This window comes from Conger conger, chromosome 10 (assembly GCF_963514075.1).
Source record: "Conger conger chromosome 10, fConCon1.1, whole genome shotgun sequence".
Lineage (NCBI taxonomy): Eukaryota > Metazoa > Chordata > Actinopteri > Anguilliformes > Congridae > Conger > Conger conger.
This window is the reverse complement of record NC_083769.1, coordinates 31,923,750-31,939,957: the sequence shown is the minus strand read 5'-3', so window position 1 is coordinate 31,939,957 and position 16,208 is coordinate 31,923,750. Positions and strand designations below refer to the sequence as shown.

At 45.1% G+C, this 16,208-nt stretch overlaps 1 protein-coding gene across 2 annotated transcripts; it reads left to right on the top strand.

Moving 5' to 3' along the window:
• The first annotated feature begins 4,070 nt into the window (after window positions 1-4,070).
• ccm2l (CCM2 like scaffold protein) lies at window positions 4,071-15,600 on the top strand. 2 transcript variants are annotated; one of them, XM_061258305.1, is made up of 10 exons: window positions 4,071-4,179; window positions 7,355-7,522; window positions 7,778-7,861; window positions 8,746-8,929; window positions 9,721-10,310; window positions 10,963-11,092; window positions 11,286-11,349; window positions 11,624-11,783; window positions 12,148-12,286; window positions 14,795-15,600. In XM_061258305.1, the coding sequence occupies exons 1-10, from the start codon at window positions 4,150-4,152 to the stop codon at window positions 15,073-15,075; spliced, it is 1,830 nt and encodes a 609-aa protein (XP_061114289.1). In that variant the 5' UTR covers window positions 4,071-4,149; the 3' UTR covers window positions 15,076-15,600. The 2 variants fall into 2 exon arrangements, with proteins under 2 accessions (XP_061114289.1, XP_061114290.1); XM_061258306.1 differs by lacking the exon at window positions 14,795-15,600 and adding an exon at window positions 13,543-13,721.
• Window positions 15,601-16,208: the final 608 nt, after the last annotated feature.

Below are 16,208 nucleotides of genomic sequence, written 5' to 3'. Positions count from 1 at the left end.
AGAGTCTGAAAAAAAGTCAATAAAAGCAACATTCAAAGACACTGGGGATAATTGGTTCAGACACTTTTCTCACTGTTTGTGGAGGATCTTGGCACTGTGTCCCAGTCCTGTTCTGTTCGCGTTCTGGAAAGAGCAGGCGTGGACATCGATGTGCCTGGAGGTCCACAGTGCCTGCTGCTTTTTAGTCTCATTCTTAAACTGGATGTATTGTTTAGCTGGAAGTTGTCACTTGGAATGGCATGGGCAGATGGATCTTAATTGAAAGGCGATTGTGGGAACTGCAGCGCGGGAGAGAATCGTTCAGACCGACATTAGAGCGTTCTCCACCAAGAACGCTCACCGTGCGCGCGGCACTCAGCACGCAGCACCTGGCTCTGCGTCAGCCATGAAAAGGTGTGGTTCGGGTGTGATCGGGGCACTAGACCCTGCAATATGGCTCCATAAATGCAGCCAATTACATCAGCTTCTGAGGCACAGATATCGGTGCCAGCGCTGTTCAGGATGGCGGAGCTGGCTGTTACCGCTAGCGCTCTTATCGGTCAATGGTGGGTTGATAAAGGAATGGATTAGGTTTTCTCACGCTGTGTGCCCTCTCCACCCCCCCGATGAGGAAAAGATACACGCAGCGCTCGGCCCAAAAGGCTGTGCTTAACAGTAAAGCCTTGGAAATAACGCGTGCACTTGCTATTATTCTTCTATGCATCGGATACGCCCAATATATCTATTCAAATCTCAAATGTATGTCTGCATTCGCTCCATTTTAACGCAGGTGCAATGAAATGCATTTATGATGCCAGACTTTCTTGGGGGAAAAAAAGTTTCATATCTTCCTGGATCTCCTTTTTTGTCTCATTATGCTAATATATGCATTATCAGTCTATTTATCTTTATAACGAGGCTCTTACCTTTGCGTGTGGTTTGGAGACTGCGTTTCTCTCACAGCGAGCACATCGGACACGTGGAGAAAACCCCGGGTCGCAGGAGTAGACAGACGCCGCCGTCACACCGTAGTATTTACGGAGATGGTGTTCCGGCCCTGTGGCTGCTTGGACAATCGCCCACCCACTGTAAATAAAGGATGAGCTGCTTCGCTAATGGTCTCCCCAGAACGAGGGCGCGAGAGGAGTCCAGACTCAACTAGAGATGTGTGCAGGACTGCGCCTCTGTTGAAAGGTGTCAAATTTGTAAACAACACGGCTTAGGTTGACATTATTATACAGGGACAAACTGACGATCGTGTGCTTATGCACATATGCAATGCTGACCTTCAGAACTCTTTTTCATGGTTAACGTGGACAATTATCAGTGCATCTGCCTGCCACGTAGAGCCACGGTTACCCTGCTGAGAGAAGGGGACTGCACGCGCTGTTCCAGCCTGCATGGTGGACGCAAGATTCACCCTCTTCATTACATTTCCCTTGAAACTTCCAGGCAGACTGAGAGTAAGAATAATGAACACCTCCTAAAGGAAAGACACAAATGTCTCAATGTCGCCGGTTGCCTTGGAAACCAAAGAATTATAAGTCTGGTTTTGAGCAGTTCCTGTAGAGTGGTACGGCTCTCCTGGGGCATGACCTGCAATTTGTTCCACTTGTCTGGTGCTACTCTCTGTACCAACCTGGGGTTAGCAGCACTTTTTCAAATGGTGTCAGCAGCACAAGTGGCGAGAAGTGGCATCCGTAGAGGTGCATTTCTGTGTTTGATCTGTGGGGGGACTCCCATTGTTGTGTAAACAAAACCTTAATAGGCTGTGAATCATGCACAGAATGTGCATGAGATGACAGAGCAGGCGGCTGGCACATGAACAGGTGTCCACATAACTGATCTGTACCGTCCCAATTGACCAGGGTGTTTTTGTACAGTCTGCTTTGGGGTCTTTTTGAATTGCTGTTGATCAGGCATGCTTTTTATCTGCAAACTGTGTGTGTGTGTGTCTGTGTGTGTGTGTGTGTGTGTGTGTGTGTGTTGCAGAAGCCAGACAACAGAGTCTGCCTCTTTTCAGAAAGAGCAGATGTACCCCCCGTTCCCCAGAGTTCTGTGGTCAACTGCAGTCAGTATAATGGTATAATGAGAAACAATAGTCTTAGTTTTCATGCTATTCATTTCCAGAGCTAGCTCTACTGCATGTACCAGTTAACAGAATATGAATGGGAATGACACAAAGCAATGACATATCTTCATATTGAGGACTGTGTTTAAAATGTTAAGGGCAGTGCTAGAAACAATATGTGCATTAGTTGAGGCGGTGTTCATCTCTCCTTCCCCTGCTCCACGCCCAAATGCTGGCATGCTACGCCTGCCTCCCATTGAAGTCTAAGTCAGACACTGCCCTCCTGTGGACTGACACAAAAACTGCAGCTGACTTGCTCGAGTGTGCCTGAAAATGTTGATCCTCAAGGTGTTAGTTCTTGCAGGTTTTAGAAGCACCTCACAACTATGAAAATAGGGAAGCTTCTTTTACATTGTGTTGATAATACCTCAGTATTTTTTCCATTAACTGGTTCAGTAATGTTCTCATTAACAAGTCCTTTTAGATTGTGTTAGCATCCTCAGCTGTTTTCTGAAAACATCAGGTAAACAATTTAACACATTTATATTGCATTTACATTTACAACCGTGGCATTTCATTCTGAAAATACCCTGAGAGCTGAAATGAGCATCCAGAGCTCTCAGCAAGGAAGGAGGAGGAACTGAAACAGGCTTTCACCCTGTTGTGCAGCAGGCTTTGCAGAAACTTCCTGTTATTCCTTTTTTTCTTCTTCTGTTTTGAAACAGTGTTTGACCATATCTTGGGTTTGAGGGCTCCATTTCTGTGTTGGATTCATTTTGTGTGTGTGTGTGTGTGTGTGTGTGTGTGTGTGTGTGTGTGTGCTTGCTGGTTTACATACTGTACATACAGAGTTCCAGACCCATTTTGGAGAGAGTAAATTTTTCAGCATTGATTGTAAATGTGCCATGTGGATCATTATTATTTATTTATTTTGTTATTTTGGACTTTTTACCAACTTGTTTTTACTTCACTGTACAGTTTTGAATTCATTCTTAAATGAAGATTTATTTTATCTACCTCAACAATTATTTTATCTATAGGTTTGTATCCTGTCTTCATTTGAATATTCTTGTTAGGAAAATAATATAACATGTCAAAAAAAAGCAGCTTAGTCATGTTGTATAGCCAGCAGTTTCAGCATTTCTGTATTTATTTTACACATTGTGTCTTGCTAGAAATGTTTAAAGAGGAACAAGTACATGGTTTTAATATCCGACAACATCACAACTTTATTTCTATCAATCAAACAATAAACAGAATTGGGAAAACTGCTGTGTGGCCATCCTTTGTGAACATGAAAATATTGTCACTCTGGAAATGTTTATTTTTTGTGATTTTGGAAACGTTAACACACACCTTAAAATATTGCTGCACCGAGCTCACTCGCATTTCTCTTACATTTGCTCAGCCAATTCTGTAATATCACGTTGCCTACAGTACTTAGCCTTATCTTCAGCTGTCTTCAGCCTAGTAAAACTGTTGATTAAAATTTGCTTTTGTACAGTACAGTACATTCTAATTACATACTTGTGTAAAAATACTTATACCAAGGTCCACATTTCTTTTGCTTCAACCCAGTTATACCAAGGTTAGAGCAGTACTGTAATTCAAGCAGTAATGGCTCTCTCTTTCCAACACCAGTAAACAAAGCATCAAGGAAGACTACTTACGAAATGTGTTCAGTCGATAAGTGGCAAGCACATGACCTGTTGTTTTGCTGTGTAGTGCAGTGCAGTGGAACACAATGCTGTGCAGAATCACATGTTACATACTGAACTCAAACTGGATGATTTAAATAACACTGCATCTTAATATATATATATATATGTGTGTGTGTGTGTGTGTGTGTGTGTGTGTGTGTGTGTGTGCTTGCTGTGCATGCGTGTTTGTGAATCTGTGCGTGTTTCTTATCAGCGCAAGGAACATGGAGGGTATACTGAGTTTATATCAGGATTTCTGGTGGAGTTTCCTCTGAAACAGGAAAAGTGAATTTCCTCTGTTCCTCTGTGGACCCGAGGGCCTCAGTACTGCCCAGGACAACAGAACAGGCCACAGATCGCCAGGACAGCCCTGCCTCTCCACTGACCAGTGGCGCTGAGATGGAGTACGAGCCCAAGAAAGCCAAAAAGGTAGGGTCTCCCCACCAGTCCCAAAATCTGCTCTGCTTCAATGGTCCTTTATTCTCTGTCCCTTCACCATTACTCAGGTCTGTAAGCTGGAGACCAAGCCTGCGACTGTCGCTCGGATACTTTACTTGTCATTGTCTGCTTGGTTTGTTGGAAGGCTATGGTTCATGGAAATGAAAAAAGAACTGCATTATTTGTGTCAGTGAGTACCTTATTGAGTTTATGCTTTATTTACACTGGGGCTTTGGTGTTTTTGTCTGCTGACAAAACTTTCAAAATCTTTCAGCAATTTATGAAAATGTAAATGCTAGAGAACAATACCTTATTTTTCCTGTTGAACTTCCTTTCGTTACTATATTTTTACCGTTCTCTGTGATTTTCTGTAGGCTATTTTGATGCGTTTTTTAAAATACAAATATATTTTAAGCCGCTCCAAAATAAGCAGAAAGGAATCTCTTTGGAATATCCTGCCTAAGGATAAGTAAAAGATCAAAAGATTTAAAAGAGCCTCCTTTAGATGCAATTCAGCTTAGCTGAGGCAGACCTGGGTCATATACAGATAATAATCAAATACTTTTCATTTAAAATATTTGTTTTGCGTGTTTCAGTTCTTTGCAAATAAACCAGGGAATACCAATTCTGAGTACAGCAGAAAATGTCCTACTGTATCTGGTATTTGAGCACACCTTAGATTAACCAAGTAGTTAGGGCCTGCTTACATGCACCAGTGTGGAGTGTTCGTAGTGTGTCATTTGATTGGCATAATTTGTGATGTGCATTTCCCTGCCTTCATTTTGCATGGCACAAAATGTGCATAATCATGATAGAACAATAAAATGCTAAAAGTCTGACTTTTGATGATGTGTACAGTGACTCAGCGGATATACCTAAAAGGGTTAATAGTGATAAAAGAGACAGTCTGCTTCCTGATAAGGTATTGGTGTATATGTCGTGAATTAGCTTTATCTATGTACAGTTTATCAGGTAGAATAGTGTTGATCTCTCTTTCTAGTTGTGTTATTCACCATTATATGTGTGCAGGGCATACTGTATGTATTTATGTGACGTGCATGTATGTTTGTATTTATGTATTAAATATTCAAGGGAATATATTTAAATTTTATAGGTGGCAGGTATTGTCATTCTCTTTATGAGTCCTAACTGCAGTATCCATACATTAAACCATGCAATGAACTAGGAGGCTGATTGACTTTAACACAAAAGAGATTGCAATGTGTATCATCAGTGCCAATAAAGCCTGTGGGTAATTCTGCATGCTCAGAAATCATTAGTCATTGCAGTTATTGTCTGTGACATATATCATCGATATGGTCATATAACATTGATTTTGTTATTGCTATGTGTGTGTGTGTGTGTGTGTGCATACATACTTGTATGCGTACATGTGCTGAATGTGTGTGTGTATGTGTGTGTGTGTGTTTGCAGAAGAAATTTGCTCTATTAGAGTTAGAGAAAGTTAGAGAAAGTTAGAGGCCGAATTTGACCATGAGAACATATTTGAGAAGTCAGTAACCATACTGTCCTGTACATTTCTTAAAGGAAACTACTGAAGCTGAGTAAGCATAAGTTTGTTTTATGCTGGGACACAAGGCTAAGTGTAAAAACTGCTGGAAAGTGTTGGTGGAGCAGTAGAGGGCACCCTTACCCCTGGACCAAACATAAATCCATTTTCCAGTACAGTGAAGAGGCACAGTGCTGTAAAATGTGCTGTCCTGCAAATAAAAAGTTGAAAGACAAGATTGTAATACACTGTGGTCTGTGTCTGGTATTTTTTCCAAAGTATAGTGGAGTTAAGCCTGACATCCTGGTCAATTTCTCAGAAAACTAGTCATCTAATATGATTTAGGTCTTAACTGGCTACAATATCCCTTGCATTCCCTACCTCATTTGATTCCCCAGAGTTCTCAGTTGACCTACCTGGACCTACATATACTGCAGCTCATTGTGACTGTAAGGAGTGGCAGAAGATGCAATTAGGACAATAATGCTGAATCTCTTCATCAAACAGAATGTGATTGACAGTGACAGTCAGACAGTGTGTCACCGTGGCAGCAGCGTGACGTGACATCACGACAGGGTGAGAGGGCAGTAGTGTGACATCACGACAGAGTGAGAGGGGAGTAGTGTGACATCACGACAGAATGAGAGGGCAGTAGTGTGACATCACGACAGAGTGAGAGGGCAGTAGTGTGACATCACGACAGAGTGAGAGGGCAGTAGTGTGACATCACGACAGAGTGAGAGGGCAGTAGTGTGACATCACGACAGAGTGAGAGGGCAGTAGTGTGACATCACGACAGGGTGAGAGGGCAGTAGTGTGACATCACGACAGAGTGAGAGGGCAGTAGTGTGACATCACGACAGAGTGAGAGGGTAGTAGTGTGACATCACGACAGAGTGAGAGGGCAGTAGTGTGACATCACGACAGAGTGAGAGGGCAGTAGTGTGACATCACGACAGAGTGAGAGGGCAGTAGTGTGACATCACGACAGAGTGAGAGGGCAGTAGTGTGACATCACGACAGAGTGAGAGGGCAGTAGTGTGACATCACGACAGAGTGAGAGGGCAGTAGTGTGACCTCACGACAGAGTGAGAGGGCAGTAGTGTGACGTCACGACAGAGTGAGAGGGCAGTAGTGTGACGTCACGACAGAGTGAGAGGGCAGTAGTGTGAAGTCACGACAGAGTGAGAGGGCAGTAGTGTGACATCACGACAGAGTGAGAGGGCAGTAGTGTGACATCACGACAGAGTGAGAGGGCAGTAGTGTGACATCACGACAGAGTGAGAGGGCAGTAGTGTGACATCACGACAGAGTGAGAGGGCAGTAGTGTGACCTCACGACAGAGTGAGAGGGCAGTAGTGTGACGTCACGACAGAGTGAGAGGGCAGTAGTGTGACATCACGACAGAGTGAGAGGGCAGTAGTGTGACATCACGACAGAGTGAGAGGGCAGTAGTGTGACATCACGACAGAGTGAGAGGGCAGTAGTGTGACATCACGACAGAGTGAGAGGGCAGTAGTGTGACATCACGACAGAGTGAGAGGGCAGTAGTGTGACATCACGACAGAGTGAGAGGGCAGTAGTGTGACATCACGACGGTCTGACAACATGACAGCTGAAGTGTATCAGCGTGACCATGTCCACTGCCCTTTCCAGGGCTTTGTGTCCCCAATCAAGCGCCTGGTCTTCCCCAAATCGGGGCGCAAGCAGATGGACAAGGGCAGCCTGTACCGGCGCCCGCTGCACACTGTCCCACTGTACCCACCAGACTACCTCATCCATCCCGAGAGGCTGATCTACGATTACGTGGAGAAAGAGGTGAAGGTACGTGGCCCTTGTCGCATGGGAGACACCTCTGTGAGTGAGAATCCACTTTGCACCACTTTACAGAAGGCCCTAAAACACCCTCACCCCCAGTGAGATGCCATCCCATGCTCAGGCTATTCATCAAAGAGAAACCGTCTCCTCTGTAAAAGAATAAGCAGAAGACATAGACCTTGTTACCTTATGCAGTAGCAGAATGTGTCAGCATTTTCCATGGCTGCGTCCATTGTTTCAGAATGTTGTTCACTTCCTCAGCTCTTAGGTCACCTGACCTGGGTGTCATGCTCTCTGAACCCCTCCAGCCGGGATGAGCTGCTGCAGCTCCTGGACACAGCCCGGGTGAGTGGAGCACTGCTGCCCCCTTCCCGATTTCCTCTATTTTTGCATATTCGTCACACCGAATGGTCTAAGATCTTTGGAAAAAAATATACTGTTAGACCAACGGAACACAAAACATTTATTTATTTATATTTTGTACTATTTAATTAAGAAATGGTACACCCAAATCCACCCTGTGAAAAAGTAATTGCCCCCTTAAACCAAATAACTAACACTTAATTAGTATATTAAGTAGATAATTTCATATCATCTTTTATATTGCCGTGGAGGAATTTTAGCCCACTCTTCTTTGCAGAACTGCTTTCATTCAGACGAATTGGTAGGTTTTTGAGCATGAACCGGTCATTTCAGGTCCTGCCACAGCATATGATCAGTGAGCAGGGAGCACCAGGGACTCTTTAACTGGGTGGAGATTAGAACATCAACAAAATAGCTCTGTGGTAGTCACAGCAACGTCACAAGAGGAGACAATGCTATGATTGCTGTGTGATTCTAATCTAATATCTCTCCATAAATATCCAGCTACAAAAGTAGATGAAAATCTACTCATAACTTATGAGTCATAAGATAGAAATGCTGTTCAGTCACAGAGAAAATACTGAAAGCAATCAATTTTATGATGCATAATACATCCATTACAATAGTGTACCCCCCCCTCCCCAAATCAAAAAGTGAAAAATTAATCCCCTCCAAACTGCTAGTCCTCATTCTCAGATTAAAGTAGGCCAAGCCCCCCAAGCTTCCATTCTCAGAGGAGAGTGTTCATCAGTAATGCGATGGATCGCTCAAAATGGAAGCAGTGGATGGATTGTACCAATGGCCCATTGGGTATCTGTCCTATGTGATGCACCTGACCCTGACCAGGCCCTGTGTGTGGCCCACAGACCCTGAAGCTCCTGCCTTTAAAGACGAGCCCAGAGCAGGACTGCATCCTGAGCCTGTCCGCCCGCTGTCTGCTGCTCACCTGGAGGGACAACGAGAAACTGCTCCTGAGGATCCCTACACACGAGATCGCTGCCGCCTCCTACCTGCGGGATGACGCACTGCATCTCCTGGTGCTCAAAACAGGTACTGCAGGGAGGATCTCCCGTGCAGTTCCCAGCCATTTGAGGAGAGGGGTCTCTCATGAATCTGATGTGTTCCTAATTGTCCACCAACTGTTTCAGATACATGATCCCAGGCCGGAAATACCGTGAATGGGACACTAGTCCGTCACAAGGCACATGCTTAAACCTGGCAGTGTGTATTCTTAGATGCCAATTCTTTTCACAATGTGTCAGAGGAAAGCGGAAAGAGCTGGGCTAAATCAAATAATGAGATTTAGTCATTAACTGCAATAGAGACAGCCAGATTCAAACCTAAAGCCCCTGTACAATGGAAAGCATTATACACTAAGTCATACTGGAATACAAGAGCACTGATCCTGCCTGTGTGTGTGTATGTGTGTGTGTCTCTGTGTATGCGTGTATGTGTGTATGTGTGTGTGTGTGTGTGTGTGTCTGCATGTGTGTATGTGTATGTATGTGTGTGCATGTATGTGTGTGTGTGTGTATGTGTGTGTGTGCGTGTATGTGTGTGTGTGCGTGTGCGTGTATGTGTGTGTGCGTGTGTGTGTGTGTGTGTGTGTATGTCTCTATGCGTGTGTCTGTGTGTATGTATGTGTGTGTGTATGTCTCTGTGTGTGTGTCGGTGTGTGTGTGTGTGTGTATGTGTGTGTATGTCTCTGTGTATGTGTGTGTATGTCTGTGTGTGTGTGTATGTCTGTGTGTGTGTGTATGTCTGTGTGTGTGTGTGTGTGTGTGTATGTCTGCGTGTGTGTGTGTATGTGTGTGTATGTCTGTGTGTGTGCTCACCCCCAGGTCTGAATGTGGACACGGTGCTGGCTGACGGCAGTTTGGAGAGGAAGCCCGGTGGCATTGAGAGCAGGCGGCAGACAGTCAGCAACACTGACCCACGGCCAGCGGGGGGCACTATGGAGCGCAGGCACACCATCTGCGGGGTGGACTGGAAGCCCTCGTCCCGACACGAGCCCAAACAGGCTGGGGCCTCGGGCGGGGCCCAGGCCGCAGTGCAGGCAGGGGCAGGAGCAGGGGCAGGGGCAGGGACCGGCAGCGGAGGTAGCCTGGAAAGGAAGAGGGTGAGCGGGAGCTGGGAGCGGCGGCAGACCCGGAAGGCTGGCGGGAGCTGGGAGAAGAGGCCCGTCAGCGGGAGCTGGGACCGGAGGCCTGTGGGGGGCAGTTGGGAGAAAAGACATACGGGGAAGCCCGGGGGCAGCTGGGAGCGGAAGCAGACCCAGGGTGGGAGCTGGGAGCGCAGGCAGGCCTGCACGGGCAGCTGGGAGAGGGGCAAGTCCTACGGCAGCTGGGAGCGGCGCAACCACAACCCCCTGGAGCCCACACCCTGTCCCGACGCCTACTGCAACCTGGTGATCCTGGCTGTGGAGAGCAGAGTAAGGAGGGGCCCAGCCTCTGAAGCAAGTCCCCGGTCGGCTGGCTCCTGTTGTGCAACGAAGGCAGTGCAGCCGCTGCACGCATGACCGCTTATCTTATCCTCAGAGTAATGTAACCATGGTGAAATCCCATCATGCCGTCCTGCCTGCTGCAGCGTATTATGTCACACTGGAAGCCCACTGTGACACAAGAAGCAGCTTATGTAATGTGGGCTTGTTAGGCTCACAGCTATGCGCCACCCTCAGCGCCCCTGCTGTGAGGGTTTAGGCCTGCGCTCTGAGCTGATCCCTGTGACGCACACTGCTTAGATGGGGGGGGTTGGTTTCGCTGAGCTCTGAGACCCATCTCTGAGGTGTAAGCCATTCAATGGGGAAAGGCGTTTTCCGTGCCATGACCGGGATCTCTCTGATGCATGCTGTTTAGATGAGGGGGTGATTCTCTGTGATGTGGATGCAGTACATGATGCATGATGTCTTTGTTTTCTGGGGGATGGAGCTGGTTGGGGTTCTCCTTGCTGCAAGCCTAACATCAGTACTGCATGCTGAGACTGAGAGATGTGTTACAGACATTAGGGGGAGACAGACTCAGTGAGAGTTTGGGAATAAGGGAGGGATTTGTGAAAGGATTTGCATTTGCCTGATTTCCCTGTAGGATGCTGCTGAAGAGTACTGCGCCCTGATTTGTCAGATGTTCCAGATTATATACGGCCACCAGACCATCGAGTGCGTGGACCGGGCAGGCTACCACTACACCACCTCTGACCGCTATTGGCTTCAGAGAAGTGAGTCAGTTTATCAACATGCGGTCAAACACAAATACACAGAGGGAACCCTTTCAGTCAATCTCAGTACACATTGAGATTGAGAGAAGAAAGATTCCTTTTAGAGTTAGTTACTGACGAATAACATAATATGTCGGCCTTCTATGCTTTTGCCGAGGATACTCTCTATGGATTATTCCTGCTTGTTTCCTAGGTGACAGCTGTCTGACAGATATGACATATGGCTATGAAGCAGACTTCAGCTGCTGTAGCTCTTAGTAAGTACACTTGTGAAATCTGAAGGGAACTGCTGGCCTGGGATGATTTGCTGTGGTTAAGATGACCTTTTCTACATTATGTAATTTCCTTTCATTTCATTACCTGTTCTCCACCCTCTGAGTCAGATTTCCTCAATATGAACATCCTATAAAATGCTATTTTCAAGACAATTGCAAGGCATTTGCAGAGAACTGCTCTGCCCGTCATGGCAAATATGTAAAGCTGTTTTAAAAACTAAAGAATTCCATGGGGCGGCTGTATCTGCTCCCATAGCGACGGCTCCCAGGAGACCTTTGACCCCTACTACAGTGAGAACTACAGCGAGGGCTCGTCCCTGTCCCCCCACGACTCGCACCGCAGCCTGGCCTCCCTGCACAGCGACAGCGACCCCAGCACCATGGGCCTGCAGCTCATGCAGGAGTACATGATCACGGTGAGACAGGACCACCGAGCACTGCCCCGGGCATACACCAGGCATGAAAGAGACACATACATATACATATATTCACTAATAATCCCAGTGGCATGCAAGGGCTGTGAAATGGATTAATAAATATGAATGAAAAAATAATGCTTTAAAACAAACTGACCTTAGTTATCCAGCTGATGAACCATCTGATGCAATATTGCCACTATGCATCTCCCAAGCGGGCGGTATAATGGCAACCGATCGCCGCTGTGAATTTCTGATTTGCGTCAATGAGACTTCAAAGGCGTAGGCAATGACACTGCCCACTGCTGATCAGCAGAGGCTTCCTCTGGGCCCTCCTGGTTGAAATGTTCCATCTGACGCACAGCTGAGGAGCAAACTGAGTCCCCAGGAGATCCAGCAGTTCGCCCTGCTGCTGAGGGAGTACCGTCTGGGCTCCCACATCGAGGAGTTCTGCGCCGACCTGCTCCAGCTCTACGGGGACACTAGAAAGTTCCTGCTTGTGGGTAAGGCCACTAAACAAAAAATACTCCTCCTGTCATTTTTAAATACCATCTTCCTCTCTCAAAGAGCTCTGGCAAAGATTACACTTTTCACTCTGCTTATGAATATTCACGATAGCCCAGTCTGGGGTACATCACAGAACAATTGGCTGTGGGTGATGATCAAAACTGATTAGAATCCAAATTTAAACAAGTAAACTATGAGTAAAATGGGTACAAAGGAGAGCTGTAGCTTTGAAAGCAAATGGCATGACTTTGGCCACACTCTTAGTACTCAATGCCTACTTATTCATTCATTAAAGACTGGGGCATCTTGTGATACAAAGGACATAGCTGCCAGCTATGAGCAATGCTGTTTACTATTTTGCTGCCAGCTACATTGGGGGAAAAAACTGGCATCCTCTCATGTTCTCATGGGAAAGAATGAACTGCTGACAAATCTGCTTAATGAGTGTTTATTCTGGAAAAGATTCTTAAAGTTAATGCTTCTGTTTTTCAGAGATGTGAGTTCATACATTAGGCACGCTCGTCCCTGGACTTTAAGATTGTTAATTTTAGTCACACCATGATATTCTAACAAGCTCTCATTAATTACCATTAGTACACATACATACTGTACATACACACACATACAATCATACATACACAAAATTGTTGGTACCCCTCTGTTAATGAAAGAAAAACCCACAATGGTCACTGAAATAACTTGAAACTGACAAAAGTAATAATAAATAAAAATTTACTGAAAATTAACCAATGAAAATCAGACATTGCTTTTGAATTGTGGTTCAACAGAATCATTTTAAAAAACAAACTAATGAAACAGGCCTGGACAAAAATGATGGTACCCTTAACTTAATATTTTGTTGAACAACCTCTTGAGGCAATCACTGCAATCAAACGATTTCTGTAACTGTCAATGAGACTTCTGCACCTGTCAAAAGGTATTTTGGCCCACTCCTCCTGAGCAAACTGTTCCAGTTGTCTCAGGTTTGAAGGGTGCCTTCTCCAGACGGAATGTTTCAGCTCCTTCCACAGATGTTCAATAGGATTTAGATCAGGGCTCATAGAAGGCCACTTCAGAATAGTCCAATGTTTTGCTCTTAGCCATTCTTGGGTGTTTTTAGCTGTGTGTTTTGGGTCATTATCCTGTTGGAAGACCCATGACCTGTGACTGAGACCAAGCTTTCTGACACTAGGCAGAACATTTCTCTCCAGAATGTCTTCATAGTCTTGAGATTTCATTGTACCCTGCACAGATTCAAGACACCCTGTTCCAGATGCAGCAAAGCAGCCCCAGAACATAACCAAGCCTCCTCCATGTTTCACAGTAGGGACCGTGTTCTTTTCTTGGTATGCTTCATTTTTGCGTCTGTGAACATAGAGTTCATGTGCCTTGCCAAAGAGCTCCAGTTTTGTCTCATCTGTCCAAAGGACATTCTCCCAGAAGCTTTGTGGCTTGTCAATATGCATTTTGGCAAATTCCAGTCTCGCTTTTTTATGATTTGCTTTCAACAGTGGTGTCCTCCTTGGTCGTCTCCCATGAAGTCCACTTTGGCTCAAACAATGACGGATGGTGTGATCTGACACTGATGTACCTTGACCTTGGAGTTCACCTTTAATTTCTTTGGAGGTTGTTCTGGGCTCTTTGGTTACCATTCGTATTATCCGTCTCTTTTTGTCATCAATTTTCCTCTTGCGGCCACGTCCAGGGAGTTTGGCTACAGTCCCGTGGACCTTAAACTTCTGAATAATATGTGCAACTGTAGTCACAGGAACATCAAGCTGCTTGGAGATGGTCTTATAGCCTTTACCTTTAACATGCTTGTCTATAATTTTCTTTCTAATCTCCTCAGACAACTCTCTCCTTCGCTTTCTGTGGTCCATGTTCAGTGTGGTACACACCATGTCACCAAACAGCACAGTGACTACTTGTCACCCTTTAAATAGGCAGTCTGACTGATTACAAGTTTGAAGACACCTGTGATGCTAATTAGAGGACACACCTTAGTTGTCCCTATGGTCAAATCTTTTCTAGGGGTACCATCATTTTTGTCCTGGCCTGTTTCATTAGTTTGTTTTTTAAAATGATTCTGTTGAACCACAATTCAAAAGCAATGTCTGATTTTCATTGGTTAATTTTCAGTACATTTTTTTTTATTATTACTTTTGTCAGTTTCAAGTTATTTCAGTGACCATTGTGGGTTTTTCTTTCATTAACAGAGGGGTACCAACAATTTTGTCCACGTGTGTATATACCGTACATATACACACACACAATCATACATACTGTACATATACACACACGATCATACATACCGTACACACACACATACACACACACACTCTCACACACACACACACACACACACACACACAGGAATAGACAGTGGGCGGATGTAATGCTGAAACTGTGCCGAGCTGTTCCTCTGAGGCACAGGACTGAATCACTTGACAGGGGTCTTGTAGTTTTTCCATTCCCACCATCTGCCCTGTCCTGTTCATATTTAGGCATGAGGCCGTTCATCCCAGACAAAGACGTGGGCGTCTTCGAGAGTTTCCTGGAGGGCATCGGCATCCGGGAGGGAGGCATCCTGACGGACAGCTTTGGCCGGATCAAGCGGAGCATGAGCAGTACCTCGGCCACCGCAGTGCGGGGCTATGACAGCTGGTCTTTACCCTCCGGCTCCCAGGACTTCAACAGGATGATCACCAACATCACGCATGATATTGAAGCACTGGGCTTTGAGGAGGGGGATGGGGACATAGAGGAGGAAGACTACTACCTCTAAGTGGGACCAAGCCAGTGGACGCACTGAAACACTGGAAATATGTGATTTCCTTTTCAGGGACTCATTCCATTGCACTAAAGCGTATTCAATAGTGCATTTGACACACTACTGTGTCACATTAGCATTGTGGTTGCGCATTGTGTATTTGATTTTTAGATTTTAGATTTTTTAAAAGGGGCACTGCATTTTCTACTCAGATCAAAATACTGTAAACTGAAACTATAGAAATCTATAACTGCTCCTCGAGATTTTAGGGGACAACTAAATTCAGCATATGAATACAGGTTTGGCTCAGGTTCTGATAAATACTCAGAATTTTCCACTGTATAAAATATGCCTAAATTAAATAACAATGTGTCTTGCTTCTTGGCTCACTGGTAAAACTACAGCATATAAGAGAGTATATGATGACTTCAGTCTATTAATATTCATGATAAACAGGGTTCAGCCGGAATTTGCACCACCTCATTTGCATACATTCACATCTGATTGCAATGCTGTGTGTGGATACCAAGCAACCTACCTCAATCCCACATGAAAATTACAGAGAGAGAGAAAGAGAGAGAGAGAGAGAGAGAGAGAGAGAGAGAGAGAGAGAGAGAAGAAAGAGAGGACACTGTTTACTACAAACAATAAAAACATTTGAAACAGCCAGCATAGCACACATGTGCCTTAAGTGAAACGATTATGGAAAAGCTGACAGTGCTGACACTCTTCCCGGAACAGTGGCATCACAGCCTGCCCTGCTCCAAACTCCAGCACCTCTGCTGAGCAGAGGAGTGCTGCGGGTGGCAGCATTCTCCTGAGGTCCTCCATCACTCTCCTGTCTGTCTGCTCATGATGTAATTAGGCTCTGAACGCTCACAGGCAGAGACAGAAAATAATAAATATCTTATATATTTGAACCCAAATGTCATTATAGGACCATGTCCGAACATTCTGTGATGCGCCTTTCATTTTGTTTCCTTTCTTCTGTAAAATGAACATTGTACAGCCCTGCAGTGTAACTGAGCATATGTGCAGTGTCTTGGTGTTTTGAACGGCTCAAAAATTGCATAATTGAGATCTCTCTGCCAATAAGAACCTGTTCTAAATTATCTGAAAATCCACAGTAAGCCATTCCCACTAATCCA

Coding starts and splice junctions, on each gene's coding strand:
- ccm2l (XM_061258305.1), top strand. CDS start 4,150: ATGGAGTACGAGCCCAAGAAAGCCAAAAAG. Junction 7,862..8,745: donor AGCTCCTGGACACAGCCCGG/GTGAGTGGAGCA, acceptor TGTGGCCCACAG/ACCCTGAAGCTCCTGCCTTT. Junction 11,350..11,623: donor TTCAGCTGCTGTAGCTCTTA/GTAAGTACACTT, acceptor CTGCTCCCATAG/CGACGGCTCCCAGGAGACCT.